General features: G+C 36.9%; 1 protein-coding gene across 1 annotated transcript; it reads left to right on the top strand.

Annotated features, from left to right (window-relative positions):
• The first annotated feature begins 13,298 nt into the window (after nt 1-13,298).
• On the top strand, nt 13,299-15,398 carry LOC121601796. The gene is made up of 3 exons (XM_041930592.1): nt 13,299-13,753; nt 13,947-14,077; nt 15,251-15,398. Exons 1-3 carry the CDS (start codon nt 13,609-13,611, stop codon nt 15,395-15,397), a joined length of 423 nt encoding a protein of 140 aa, XP_041786526.1. The 5' UTR covers nt 13,299-13,608; the 3' UTR covers nt 15,398.
• Nucleotides 15,399-15,786: the final 388 nt, after the last annotated feature.

Consider the following 15,786-nt stretch of genomic DNA (forward strand, 5'->3'; position numbering starts at 1 on the left):
CGATTGCCGTGCAATAGAAATATTTTACCAGCAGCAACACAACACGATTGGCTTAACGGTAAGGTATATCATGAAAATAGAAAATAGTGACAAGATACTCAAACACTTTGTCTCATCAATATTCATGATTTAATTTTAAGGTGCATGACAATAGGAAAAGTCGACATGAGCGGTCATGAAGGTAAGATACACAATCAAATACACATATTTCTTAGGGATAAGTACCGCTTGAATAGTAATGACGGTGGTTGTTGGACAAATAATAAGTCGAGCTTCGAAGTACGTTTGGTGTTGGCGGGAACAGGTGTGTGAAGGATTCAGTGAACATTAAAAAACAGTTCAACATACGTTGCGTAGGTGATGTCAAAGGTGCTGCTCGTAGGATTTTTTTTTAATTATGACTTGTGCATTTCAAAATTGTTGACTAAAAAGTCAACAAGCGCGCTATATTGTCAACAAATGACATGGTATGAAAGTTTGTGTTTTTATGTGGAAATATGGAAGCCCGCCAGAATTTTAATATTTCGTTTTGGATTGCATCAAGCAATACTTAATGCATAATTTATAATGTACGACATGGCGATGCACTTATATTACACTAATATTCTTACTTATATAAACAATAAACTATAAAGAGCTTAAGTTTGTTTAATGTATTACAGCATCTATCACATATGTCGCGTGATTGATAGCTTTTTGTTAAAAAAACTTGTATAGACTGACACCATGTCGTGAGATGTGTTTAGAAGGAATCATTCCGAACGAAAACGATGCAGAGACAAACTAAACCAAAGGCTTACTCGTTTTCATCATCATTAATATATAATCCAGTCAAAACAAAATACTTCCATGTCATGGTGGACCAGACCCTGGGAGGCTTCAATTAAGATTGATTTATGGTGTTTCAATAGCACGAAAGCTTGAGCACGTAGTACTGAGAAAATAAGAAAACTCTTACAAAGAATAGTGTCTGCGTACCTCTCATCACTTTTACGAATAATCCATGTATAAACTATATAATAATAATTCCTTGTTTGTACTATTTTTCCATCCGACGAAGTAAGATTAAGTAGGGCAATAGCATACTTTTGATTCCAAAGTCCAAAGTCTCTATTAAAATAAACAAAGCAAAAACATATTTTTGGTTTATAGTTTATTTAAAACGTGTGGTAAAAATACCCGTACTTCCTCATCAAGTATATTTGAGCATTATTATGTTTTATATTTGACCACTGGGTATAAGAAATAGTAACAGAAAATTATGTCTTAATATGAAATTGACAAGCTCATTGGAAAGCTTCATTTGGAGACGTTTCCTAGGTATAACATTTATTCATTGTCATGGAAACTGTTTGAAGACTAGTTGCGCAAGAAACAGATATCCATTGCGTATCACGACAAGGCGTAACATAAAAGAAGAAGATAAAAACTCGTGTTCAGAAGCGTTGAAGTCTAAGAACAAAAGTGCATAATTCACCTCTCGCACGAGTACCACAAACACACACACACTCGGTATGCCAGCATCTGAACGGAGGTTGAATGATGTTTTTCAAGCTGCGAGTCTCGATGGACCATTTATATCTAGGTTGATGGTAAAGGATGCTACACATTGTGCTACATCCTGGCGGAGCCTGTCGGATGCATCTAATGTGCGGAGGTATGGCGGATGATGAGTTTGAAAGGAACTCAAAGGCCCCTTTGATCTTTTATGCACTTTTGTCGGTGAGTGGAGGCAAATGCTACCGTCGGAAACGGCATGCAATGAGACGGGTGCATGATCTTGGTGCTTCGAAAAGTCAGGCAAGTCAGTTAGAAATCGCTGAAAAGCTATCAAATGCACTTGCTGTACAAGAAAAGTTTTTTGTTTCCTAGTCGGTTGAAAATTGTGATTGAAGTATTTGGCCAGTTGAGAATGTAAAGATACTTGTGATAGTTTCATTTTTTCACAGTTTTTAATACGGAAAAACTTGTGATAGTATAATGTAGTGTAGTTAAATCATTTCTACGCTTCCAATCATCTGTCAGATTAGGCGATGTTTTGAAAGTAAAAGTGAACACAGCTAGACTAGGACCAAAACTAGCTTTGATAAAAAAGCAAATATGTTTTGCTAATATTACTCCATAAATGTATATTCGTCTGAATGTTTAGCGTCTTTGTAATCGTTGTGCGTAAGTGTGAAATTATGTAAATCATATGTGGTAGTCGTATTGTTACTTTGTATATGTCGAGGGGTCTTATGAGATCCATTGTTAAAAAAATATATACAAATACACGAATGTGTGATGGTTTGATAAAAAGTGAAATAGGTTGATATATTATGTTATATTACTCAAAAAATACATACACCATACAACTTTCCTACTGTCTAAGAACTAAGACCATGGTAGGACCATGTCGGTCGTTTTGCCAAAGCAGAAAATACATAAGTATAATATAGTATCAAAATTTCGCCTGTAAGGATTGTATGGCAATGATAATTATAACAATAAAAAATACACTGATAAATGTTATGGTTTTCACAGATATGGACGTATTATGTCAATTTATAACAAAAATCGGAAAGGCATTTAAATATTGTATGGGATTAACATCAAATAACAAATTTAAGTTACCTGCTTTGCAACAGAGTTTGTTGGATCTGTTACCGTATCTGTTTTATAGCTAATTTATACAAATGATGAATTATTACTAATTTATACAACTAATTTATTATTTATTTTATGAACAGCCAAAATGAAATATCTTGTTTAGCCGAAGTAGCTATAGCTATATCTGCAGCAAAATATATTTTATAAAAATGGTTATTATAATGTTATATCTTAGTATTTACTTTCTTTTGGCTAGTAAAACTGGAATGTGCTATATTGTTCGCAAATTGTGAGTGAATTCCGTTAAGGTAGAGGTTTTGATTATATTTAAACGACCCTTGGCAATAAACAAATCTTACAATTTGGCCATCCGTTAGACGTACATTTCTGCATCAAGAAAGATCTGACCGTACTGCTTAAAACCTAAAAGACGAAAAACTTAAATTATGTTTTTTTTCAAAAGAATACATTTTCACCAGACAAACTATGACAAAGAAAGCAAAAAACAAAAACACATACCCAAAAACCAAGAGCATATACTTTAGGATATTAAGACTAACAATACTGAAACAAAAAGAAAGTTAGGGAATTGAAGAACATTTTGAAAGAAACTACATGTTGTTTTGTTTGTAGATGTGTAGGACCAACCTTTTTTTAGTATCTTAGCAAAAGAAAAAAATAAATGACCAAACTGTTGAACAATCAGTGAATGGGATATCAAACACAAAGACGGTTTTAGTAATGAACTACCCAAAGAAGATGAATGTAGAGCGATAAAGGATAGCTGTTAGGCCGATTATATCCGAGAAGGTTCGAGATTGTTACAGAGATTGTTGTTTATAGCAGGGCTTAAGTTGAAATTTATTATTTATTTAGTTTATCATTTCTGCAGAATAGTAATCTATAGTAATAATTATTATTTACTAATTATCAATCACAAAATTACTATGACAAAATTAGAAAATTCTTTTGAGGGTTATACTTTTGTTGGTTTTTTTTAGATGAAATGAGCTTGAGATTAAGTAGCACAAGTATTTTTCATGCGTATCATCATCAACAATGACAATCAAAATATAAAAAAATTGGTGAAAATATGCAATTTATTTGGTATTAAGTTAACATATTCAATTTGTTATTTTATGATGTTCCTGGTATACGATTTATAGATGCCTATGTATTGACTCTAAAACAAACACCATACCGTCTAATATCGATCGTTTGATTAAATTTTTCTGCATTGTCTCGTTGCCGTAGGGTTAACAGTGAAAATTATTTCCCCGAGTTTATCCAATAGAGTGGATCGTGTGGATTAAGTTTATTCGCACAAGCGTTTGATGGGTAAGTACTTACGACTGGGGCAACAGTGCGGCAAATGTGGGGATTTTCTAGCGATTTTGTTGGCAGGGTCGAATCCTTCACCATTGCTGGCGTAGAGGGTGTCGATGAATCGAGTAAATAATACTGGAATGAATCGCTCCCGGCGTTTGGGTGACGAAAGTTGTTTGTTTTACTGGTCGATGTGGTGCCCGTCCAAAATTAAGTTAGCGAAATGAGATTTTCTTGCACATTGCCGTAGGTGATAGATTCGTTAATCTACCGAAGTGAGTTGAAGATAAGCCGGCTTAGCGTTTTTTCCAGTAATTTATTTAACCACACTGAACTGTATACTAAATACATTGTAAAATGTGTATTACAATAAATGCACAAACTTTATGATTTTTATCATTAAAATATTAACACGAAGGATAATGAAAGGAGCCTAATAATAGATTTTGCATCTACTAATGCGCAACGCGAAGAACCAAAAAACAGGAATTACACCTGCTAATATTGGCCAATATTGTACTAACATGATTTGATATCATTTGTTATTCCTCCATCAACTATTTCGGGAGGCCAGATATGTTATACATAACCTAAGTCAAGGGCATTTACATAATCTACGGTCTGGACTAACCAATTTAAATATCAGCGTAATTTTGAAGAAGATATTATTGTTATTCATAATTTCAAAGTTATTAAATCTTGTAGAAGTAAAAGGAATGAAGTTATAGAGACAAATTTGTCAGCTTTTCTTCATAATACCTAAATAAATACAAGTAAAAGATGAGAAAAAAATTAGTATTACGGAAATATATGGATGCAATCTTGTAGAGAAATCTCCAAAAGCATCCGTTTTTGCAGTTGGTTGTTTCAAAACATAATCCTGACTTCTTTCGATGCAACTGAATGATTTATTAGGATTTTGCCAGAATGAAATTAGCTTACTCTTTTAATGATCACATCACAAACACATTTGTAGTGCCTACAAAAATGAAATAGTTTCGAGGAATGCTCCTCAATGATTATAAATTGTAATTTTTTTTGTTGGATTTTAGTACTAATAGTATTAAAATCCAACAAGTAGGGTAGTATTAAAATCCAACTACTCTTCAACTAAATTTACAGATGCAGTTATGGATAGTTCCATAAAGGAACTAATCTAAATTGACCAAATTTCCAAAGAAATTCATAATTTTACTGAGGGCATGCTTGATATTAGTGACGGCGAAATTTAAACATATCGAAAGCATGAGTTAAACATCACAGATAATGTGATTTTATTTAAGCCATCACTGCCCGGGTGTACAAAAACATGATACAAATGACATGAAATTTTATATTACACATAGGATACAAAAGAAGAGGAAACTCATTGTTTTACTTTGCAATTCTTTAGATGTTGAAACACGTGATGTATGTAATTTCATAAACTGGGCAGATAAATTATCAAACACAGAAATCATTTGAAAATCGTTGTTTTGGATTTATTCAACGAAAATCAATTCAATTCTTTTCTTTTTATTTTTATAGTTAGGAGTTAAGATTAAAGTTATGTAGGGATAAGTTAGGTTAATTTTTATAAATAAAAACTGAATTACATATTGTGAATCGGTTGCAATATACACATATTCGTTAAATTTTGGTTGGATTCGTATTGATGAGATGATTTGCTCAGTTTAACTTAACTTCTGATGACTTAGATATCATGTTTTAATGACACAATATTTTCGATGCCGTCTTCACCCAAAGCATTAAAAAGAAAGCTCTTACAGATTGTCAGGAAGCTCGTCGAGTCCATCCTAAAGAACAAAAAAATAGTACAGTGGAACCCCTCATAACCACTACCCCTTATACCCCTCTTAGCGAGTAAAATTTCGCATAAAGAACAATTTTATTTTTGGTTCCGATAAGAAATGGTGATCATATCATAAATATTTAGCTTTTTCCAAAAGAAGCAGGTAGAAGTGTGGAGAAACGTGTGAGTGTAAAAATGTAACCCTTTTTAACGAGTAAAATCTCGCATAAAGAGCAATTTCATTATTGGTTCCGATAAGAAATCGTGATCATATCGAGAGTTTAAATACTAAGAATCGTTCAAGTTATTTCCAAAAGAGGCAGATATAAGTGTGGTGAAAAGTATAAGGGAGGTGGCACATTAACACCCACTGCCAGCCCATAACTCAGGAAGTCATACAAAAATCTTAAAACCCGGGGCGGGTCGTGAGATATCGAATAAAGTTTTGCTGTGTATTTTGAAACTTCATATTTTTGGCTCGTTCCATGAGTTAATTATAATATATTAGACATTTTCAGGTTCAACAAAGAAACCTTGTATTAAACAAAAACAGAACGGTATTTATCTGTTTAATCATATATCGCTACTGTAAGATTGTGCCCCACATTAGATAGTTATAACTCACAATTCGAGTTTTCTATGGGAGCATCAATTAGCACAGTTATCATATTCATCGGAGAGCGCTAATAATTGTCAAGCAAGAGCTACCCGCCAAGGACTCTATTCAAATTTGCTAGCAAGGTCATATAAAGATGTAGAATTAAGTTTTAGTTCCAAAATCTGTGCTGTCACTTTTTACTTTTACTTATTTTTATAGAGACTTTGAGGTCTAGCTCATTCGCCTCTTTGTGCTGTCAATTGAATTCTGCATGTATTTCTTGGGGTACTTATTACAAAGTGCTGTGCTCCGCTAGCGATGTTTACATTTTTGGGTTTGTACTATGGCTTAATTTCCACTCTTTGACCCCATGATTTTGCATAACTAACCACGTAGATGGCGCTACTGTGAAGTGGGGAGTAGTTGTGTCATTGCCTCGAGATGGCGCTGCTATTGATTCATGGCTTAACTACGGTGTAAATCAAATTGCCTATATTTTGGTGCATTTCAATCTTAAACAACTACTTTTGACCAAAAATGTATTCTTTTCGCATGAATTTATGCGTATTATCGAGCGAATTAAGCGGAGCAAGCTTATTAAAAAGGTGCGGATTATTGAGCGTATACTGTATATCTAACTTTTTTTGCAAAATTCATGTAAATTATCACTTCTTTTCAGCTTAAAAAAAATCGATGTTTTTTTAAGCGCCTGAACGTGCGCAATGCGCATTACATGCGCGAACCACTGTTTTGATGCTGCACACTGAGAGGCCAGACGGACGTAGAATTCTACGTTTTAATCTGAAATATTTCCTTTAATTCACAATTGTTCTAAATTGATTAAACGTTTTAAAATTTTGCAGTTAAAACGGTTTCCATTGCTACCAATGTATTTTTCCTTCATAGTAAATTGTTTACAAGGTGAATAACATTTTGCGTAACGCTAGATGAAACACTACATGGTCGGATTCTTTGTAATTTGAGCAGCAAGACCCTAACTGACCAGAACTACATTGTTCATCTTAAAATGTATGTTAGGTTGCTAGCTTTGGAATGGTTTAGCCCAGCAATCGGCACAGTACGGCTCTTTGCTGTCAAGGTGGCGACTCTTTGCCGTTCGTATATTTCAAGGGACTTTTAAACATCTTTACTCTTGGGTTATCTATTCGGCTCTTCACGTAGAACTCTACGATCATTTTTATAGAATTTTGCTCTTTTGGTTGCAAATTTTGTCGACCTCTGATCTAGACCTCTATAAGACTTCATCTCTTTTTTTAAGTCACCGGGTCAATTTGGCACACAGCAACAGATTTTATTGTTGCTGAAGCGCATGACTTATCTTAAATATTAATAAAGAATTTCGGCAGTAGTATTGGATCGATTAAAATGTAAATTAAAATAAAAGGAAATATAAGTTTTAATGCAGCATTGATGGTAAGTTGCTGTGCAGTAAGTGTAATATCCCTTCCATACAATTTCATTATGATAAGGGGTTGACTACATGCTTAATGAACATGAGTTACAGTTAAAATACAGCCTAGAGGCGTGAGTGTAAACAAATGAATGAAGTAATTAAGTGATGTTGAAACTTTTTCACAAACTTTACTTGATAGCGATAAAGGACTGTGTCTACCCGAGAGCTCGAGACTTGCTAGCGATGCAGGAAACACACATATCGCCAGGTGGACCTCATTCGACTCGTGCACTTAATGGAAAATGAATCAATTTGCCGACAAATAATTCAATTACTGTGGATGAATTTCAAACCATGAGACAAAATTGAAATTGAATGATGTACGATTTTGATGGTCCTGTGCATGATACATGTCGTTGTGCGTGCATTGTCATGTAAGCCATACATTATTGCATTTTATTTTATGTTTCAATCCAGATATTTCATTGTTCAACTATTTTGTATTATTAAAAAAAATTGTTATCGTGCCATCAAAATATAAGAATAAGTAGATGTTAAGACGTTTTGTTTGTATTAAGTTTATACAAAACGCACATCAATGATTTAATATCTATAATCAAACCATTAGTCAGTAAAGAAATATCAATAGTAAACAGACATGATACAAATTTAACGAATCAGAGCGTAATAGTCATCGTTTACAGTCATCTTCAATACTCATAGGATTAAAACCAAGTCATGTTTATTTTAAAATAAAGCACCTATTTCAATGAAACAGGCCACTGTCTACCTTTTTAAGCTAAAACAAGATCGAACTTTAATGCACTATTCTTTGACCTTACTTTAATGCACTAGGGCTTCTTCTTCTTTGGCACAACAACCGCTGACGGTCAAGGCCTGCCAAGTACCCACTAGTGAAGAGAGCTTGGTTTTCAGTGACTTATTGTTACCATAGTAGGATAGTCAGTCCTACGTATGGGGGCACGGTCTATTCGGGACTTGAACCCATGACGGGCATGTTGTTACGTCGTACGAGTTGACGACTGTACCACCAGACCGGCCCAAATGCACTAGGGCAGTGGTCGGCAAAGTCCGGCCCGCGGGCGAAATGCGGCCCGCCACAACATTCAATCCGGCCCGCGAAAGGATTTGACTGATTTTGAAAGATGGGAAGAAACGATTCATACACAAATTGCTAAAGATCTTTTAGTATACCATATTAAACCATCGTACTTTTTCAACTTTTAATTAAAGTACTATGGAATGACGGACCGTTCAGTATGTTCGAGCTCGAGATTAATATCCCGGTAACTTTTGCATGATAATGTAAAAAACTTTAAAACTTTAAAGTGCAGTTTGTCCCTTGAGCTTTGTGACTTGTCGGAGCTGGTTTTAATTAAACTCTACAAGTTTCAATCAGCCATGGTTTGTGGTTTGATTAGCACCGCCACCGTGTACCTGATAGCAACTGTGACGAAAATATGCCATTTTCGGCTGGCTGTAGAAAAAAACTACGAAAGATAATTTTATCTGTTGAAAGGGAATTATTTCAGATTACTTGCACAAATAAGTTAAAGACTTTGCGAATGGCCTTTCGTCAGTTATTAGGAATTTTTACCATGGTGGACGGAGACATGCATGATTTAAGTTCTACCTTCGATTTTCATCAATTTCTCCTAAATTTTTGCTACAAAATTGTTCGAGTAGAGTTTTTGCACCACGTTGGTGTAGAAAAAAATCCATGGGACACAGATGACGGATGTTGGACCAGTTTGCGGACTAGGGTGTTATATCGAAATTCTGTCGAAATTCACCTGAAATGATTGCATTAAGTTTTCGCGTAATTTTTGCCACTGCGCCAGTGGATGCGATTTCTAATTACTGATCTGTTTATTTATGTTTCCCAGCTATTATTTTACTGTTTGGTGGGTTGCATCGATATTCCGGTCCAGCTAATGCAGTAATGTAGGTACTTGTCCCTCTGTCTTCATTTCAGCTTCTTTTGGAATCTCAAAAATGAACCTGGGCTTTCTTTCGATGCTTTCATTATTGCCTTATAGTTCCAAGATGTTGGCGATCAAAATGGAAAAACGGGTATACACGACGTCCGCAAACTTCCGCACGGAGTCCATTTTGGACGCTATGGGGTGCCATTCTTTGATCGCACATGCTTTTCATTCACTTTTTTGGCCATGGTTAGAGGTCGACTGATAGAGGTGTCAAATTTCGTCTGCTAACTAATGGGAAACTACTGCTCAAAGTGTAATTAACGTTTTGTTAGTGCGGGTTAAGATAAACCCATAAAAAATCGACAATTGTTGTCCATTTTTTAATGCAACCGTTATGTAATATTAACATTATTTTAACACCACAATAAGACTATCGAAATGAAGGTCGCATACTAAATTTTATGATTTATATTTTTGTATATCAAAAAATTGTTTATAAGTAGGTTATATCAATTTTGAACCATGCTTGGATGACACAATTATAGGAAAACAGCAATAATACCAATCACATTGCTTGATATCATTAACCAATTATTTTGTTTTTAAAATTTTATAATGTAATAATTAAATCACAATAATAGAAAAATCGCATTCTTCGGTCCCGCTGCTTTAGATCATTTACAAAATGAGGCCCGTTGCCTCAAAAGTTTGCCGACCGCTGCACTAGGGCATTGAATGTTACATATTCTTCATGCCATGGTAAAGTAAAAAAAAATTTTTTTTAAAAAGATAATACATATTATTGATATCGTACTCGGTATGCGTTGGTCTAAACGGGCCATTTATTTAAAGATGTGTATGCTCGCCGGATGTGTTGAACACACACACACCACACACACACACACACACACACACCACACACACACACACACACACACACACACACACACACACACACACACACACACACACCACACACACACACACACACACACACACACACACACACACACACACACACACACACACACACCACACACACACACACACACACACACACACACACACACACACACACACACACACACACACACAACACACACACACACACACACACACACACACACACACACACACACACACACACACACACACACACACCACACACACACACACACACACACACACACACACACACATACACACACACACACGCACTACTCGACATGAAGGTAATTTTTTTTCGTTGCATCAGCTGCTGGAAATTTGAAAAAATAATTTTTGGTGAGCTGCCGATACTAACTAAATTATAAACAGGTTTTCTTTCACACTTTCCCTACTTCCAGCCAACTGAAACATCTCATCACAGATTTGTTATCTATACCTTTGTGATTATAGAGTATAGTTGTGAATAATATGTCTTAGCTTAATTTTTTAGTTTAGTAATACTATTGTCTCTTCATGAGCTACAGTTTTGAAATGAAAATTGTTAGCAGTCGTTGAAAAAAACAACGGAATTTGGTAGCCATCCACAACATTCCATTGTGGAGTTGTTGAAAAAGGAGAATACTGCTTGCGGCGAATAGTGGGCCCGATTTTTTGGCGTGAGAAACCGGTATCGAATTGTGACGAAAACATGTGCTGAAACGATTCGTATCGGCATGGAAGGTGACTACGAGTTGTAAGCTACACTGGCGGTCGCACTCGCTTCAAGGGATACTGTTTACATCGTAATAACCGATTCGCATTTACTTTCGTACGCATGTTTGGGTGTGTCCGTTTTGTTTTTGTTTTGGAATTTCATGTGTTGCAACCACAGCAGAACAGCACCTTATGATATGATACTGATCTGTTAAAGGCTATATGTTCAAAGAACAGCTACTAAACTGAGAATGAGTTTTCGAGCAAGTATAAATAATTTTAAAAGTCTCGATTTATGTAAAACCATTGTTTGCTCTTACTTTTAACTCATACATAGTGAATCATAAATCTCATAAATCATAAATTAGTATTGTTAGTATTATTATTCTTTATATAATTATTAGCAGTGAGCGAGGCGCATCAATATAAGCGAGGATGTTAAATGTTTACGTTACGATTTTAAAGGAGTAAACAGTACAGTTAATATAGGTAGCAAAGGAGTAATTGTTGTTATCTACGACGTGATTAAGGTGGTTTTGGTATTGTAATCCTGTACAGTCTCACCGTGTGAGGCAGATGAAATAAAGCATATGAGCTATTTTGACTTTGATTTGTGATGTAAACAGATTCCTGCAAACATAAAGTTACGATCAGAAAGTAGGTTATTTTTTGTTCGAGTTTACTGTAACGATCGTATGTAAAAAAATATACATATACATATACATATACAAAGATATAGCACAATAATAATATTTTGTTTTCCTAAAGTATGTGGATGCTTTGTTTAAAAACGTCAGTAGTTTTTTTTTCAATCAGTTTCAGTTTCAATCAGTTTTCAATCAGCAAAACATTCAGTTGTTGCACTGTTTATACGATACTGTCAGATGAAAAGAGAAATTTATCCATTACCTCATACGTACGTTTCTGCAACGAATTAGTGATTGTATAATCATCATCGTGGTAGTTTTTTTTTTATCATCATCCAAGTGGATGTGAAACAACATAAGCAGATAGATCCGTTGAACATAGTGAACATAAACCATGAACCTGTTCTGGACTGGTACATCTTATTTTTAAAATGTTTTTGATTTTTTGTTTGATTTGTATTGTGATTGAACATGATTGTAATCATTATCATTGCTTGTAAGGTGCATACGACTTGTTGCATTGTTGTGGCATTAGTTTAAAATTCTTTCATATTTGACACAGAAAAGATGGAAAAATAATAATCATATTTTAGATTGAAATAATCGAAATTAAATGCAAAATATCACATTTTTACAATTATTGCTGCATTTTTATTAAGTTCAGTTGTTACTCAACGTCTGTTTCCTTCTGTCAAATGCCTTAACATTATTCAAGTTTATCAAAAATCATATCAGTATGTGCTAACAACACAAATGGTTCCCTTTTACAGCAGCCACATGGCTGTAAACAAGAATTACTTCCTGCAAATGCCACTGTGGATTGTATTGCCAGCTAATGTGGCAGGAATTTGTCAACGGAATTTAAATATTTTTCGTATCGATTTAAAGCAACCGATAGGCAAATTATCAGCCTCAATGTCAGCGAGTCTGCCTCGCGATGGGCAATAAAGCGACTCTCCCTCCATTAGACGGTTCCATCAGCTTCAATAAACAAACCCAGCAAAACGAGCCAAGCCGTCCCAGGCATTTTGAATAGTGACTTTTAGTTTGGCCGCTGGCGGTGCGTGGGGCTAGAAGAACGTGCTTGTACGTGTATGAGTGTGCGTGTTTTGTGTTTAGCGTCTGTTTATGAAGTGCGTTAGCGAGGTACGATCGATCGATCAAGGGTCGCGGTGTCTTTTCGCTGATCCATGATCACATCTGATGACGCGTATGCCACCACAGCCGCCACAGGAAGGAAGGAGATCGCAATAGCACTCTCACGTCGCCAAAGAGCTGTTGCGGATCGAAAGACTTGGCCGTCGGGTGTAGCGACGAACCTGCTCGGATCGACGGTGCGGGAATTTGACGTTGCTGAAAAGTGCCGACTGGCACGGCGTACGATCGAGGGTTGGGGCAGCTTACGTGCGCGCTCTTACGGCGCGTGCACGGTGGACATTAACCGGACGGGACCACTCGGAGGCCCACAGTCGCACGTCGTGAGTGCCATCGGTAGCATCTCGCGCGAAGAGAAACGCAGCTCATCTCGGACAGTGTAGAGTTTTAAGTTGTTGTGTTTGTATAGCCGTACGTGATAATAGTGCGTCGTTCGTGGCTGGTGTAAAGGGTTATGAACATTCATTCACTCGGTGACACGATCAGTGAATCTCATTATGCGCGATAAGCTGCTGCTAGTGATCGGTGCGTGCTGCGCGCTTACCTATCTTCAGGTGGCCAGGACGCAGCAGAGTGATTATGAAATCGATTACGATGAGGAGGGCTTTTGGATTGGCCACGGGCTAGGCAACCGCAAAGAAGGTGCGTGTTGTCCATTTCCGCACGGTGTGTCGATACTGCGCGTAGCATGATATAACACCCAGATGGACGCGAAAACAAATACCGTGTGCTAGTGTTCTGTGACCGTTTATCAAGCTAATTCGAACTCAAATTCGATTTTTCTGTACTTCCATGTTTGCATATGTTGGGAAAACACACTTCCGCCCGGATGCAGGTGACGAAATCCTGAAGGTGCTGCACAAATCGGTCGGTCCATTCGTGGAGCCGCAAAACGTTACCGTCGTAGAGAAGTTCACTGCAGCGGATGGTGAAAGTATTACGTTCACACAATTCAACTCCTCTAAGGTAAACGCGCGTATTACAAGACGTAATGGTGGTGATAAAAAAGTGAAATTAATGGCCTTCGCGCGATGCTGCGATGCCGGAGATGCCCTAGTGCTCTGTTAGCTGGGCTGAGTGCGCTAAAGTCGGCATCAGGACAACGGCACGGTAGTGGTTTTGTTTGTGCTAGGCCTCAAAAGACGGAGCTATTTCATTGTGGTTCGCATTCCACGAATGTTGGCACTCTTTCACAGGTTGTGGACAGATTTGCTCACGCAAGACCCGTGCTACTGGGTTATGATCTCGTCGGCGCTTGCTGGTGTGGATGGACGTTGACGCGTACAAACCTTAGCCACTTTGGGCGAGTGGTTGGTCGGTGCTGGGAACGTGCCCGGTGTTCGGTTTTGTTGCCAAACAGATCTCCTCCTTCTGCTGAAGCATGTCATGTAATCACTCCGCGACGCTCCCAAAAATAGTTTTACGTGTGACGACAACCGTACCACCATACCGGGTATACGTCCACTAAGGTGTGGCTAGATGGTGCAAGGGAAGTGCGGTGCGTCATTTCTAATTCAAACACAGCGCGATAGACAAGCGAAAGTGAAACCCAAACCACAAAAACGGCTTTAGCATAGAGTCCATCTTGGAAGCGGCTACTACAACGCTTTCGCGTCGTTGTGCTACGTTGTTGTGCCGCTATGATGCCAGCTCTATCGGTCTATCGAATGGATCAAGAGGTTGTTGTAACGGTTGCTTATTGACCTTAGCCTCGGGGTCACCATTAGAAAGAGCGTAGGGAGCTGGAGTAGAAACGGAACGAGACAGCCGTAATGTCGGGCATCAAGGCGATCGAGTTGTTTGGATCGTGCATTTAATTGGACCATTTTGAGCGGGTGGTTCTGCTGTGCGAAGTGTCTGACAGTCGCAGCATACCGAACTAATTAGAGCAAAATTTACGCGCGGGCGGAACAGAATGCAGTTATGAATGTGAACATTGGGGCAAAAGGTTTAAATCGGGAATTGTTTGTTTTTTTTTTTGGCTCGTTTGAACATGAGGCTCAATGGAACTGAGAAGGCCATAATTTTAAATTCAAAAACACACGTTCACTTGAAACAGTAAAATATACATTTCTCTTGAATTGTGCCGAAAATGAAATCTTTAACTATTTGCATTTTTCTTCTCTTTCTCTCTTTCAGGTACTCACATACTTTCACGAGGTGGTATTGGACTTCAATCCGAAAAACTTCTACATCCGGCTGAAACTGTTTAATATAACCAGCCTTCGACTGCAGCGAACAGTGTATGGGTTTCGATCGAACGCAATCAAACCGGATGTGAGCTAGAAATGCCCCATTATGCTGCGCCCATTAGAAATTAGTGTCCTGCTTTCTTAAATAAGTTATCTGTAGTTACTATCTAAAATAAAACCAAAAAATCTCTTACATCACTCACTATGCATTGGTGGTAGTTGCGTAAATTTACTAAAACCAAAAGAAAGGGAAAAATCAACAGCATGATGTCATAATGATGAATACCATCCTGAAGGGTTGACACCTTTTAGCTCTCAATGCTATTACGTTGTTTTATAAATATGGCAAGGTTTTAAAATAAGTTCAATAAATACTTATAATACAGAAATAACAAAATTTAAATAATAATAGATATACAGGGATTCATATCTATTGTTTTGCCTGATGTTTGAGATATTATTTCGTTTATCTTTCTATTTCAA

This window comes from Anopheles merus, unplaced genomic scaffold (assembly GCF_017562075.2).
Source record: "Anopheles merus strain MAF unplaced genomic scaffold, AmerM5.1 LNR4000184, whole genome shotgun sequence".
In the NCBI taxonomy this organism is placed as follows: Eukaryota; Metazoa; Arthropoda; class Insecta; order Diptera; family Culicidae; genus Anopheles; species Anopheles merus.

Coding starts and splice junctions, on each gene's coding strand:
- LOC121601796 (XM_041930592.1), top strand. CDS start 13,609: ATGCGCGATAAGCTGCTGCTAGTGATCGGTGCGTGCTGCGCGCTTACC. Junction 13,754..13,946: donor GCTAGGCAACCGCAAAGAAG/GTGCGTGTTGTC, acceptor GCCCGGATGCAG/GTGACGAAATCCTGAAGGTG. Junction 14,078..15,250: donor CACAATTCAACTCCTCTAAG/GTAAACGCGCGT, acceptor TCTCTCTTTCAG/GTACTCACATACTTTCACGA.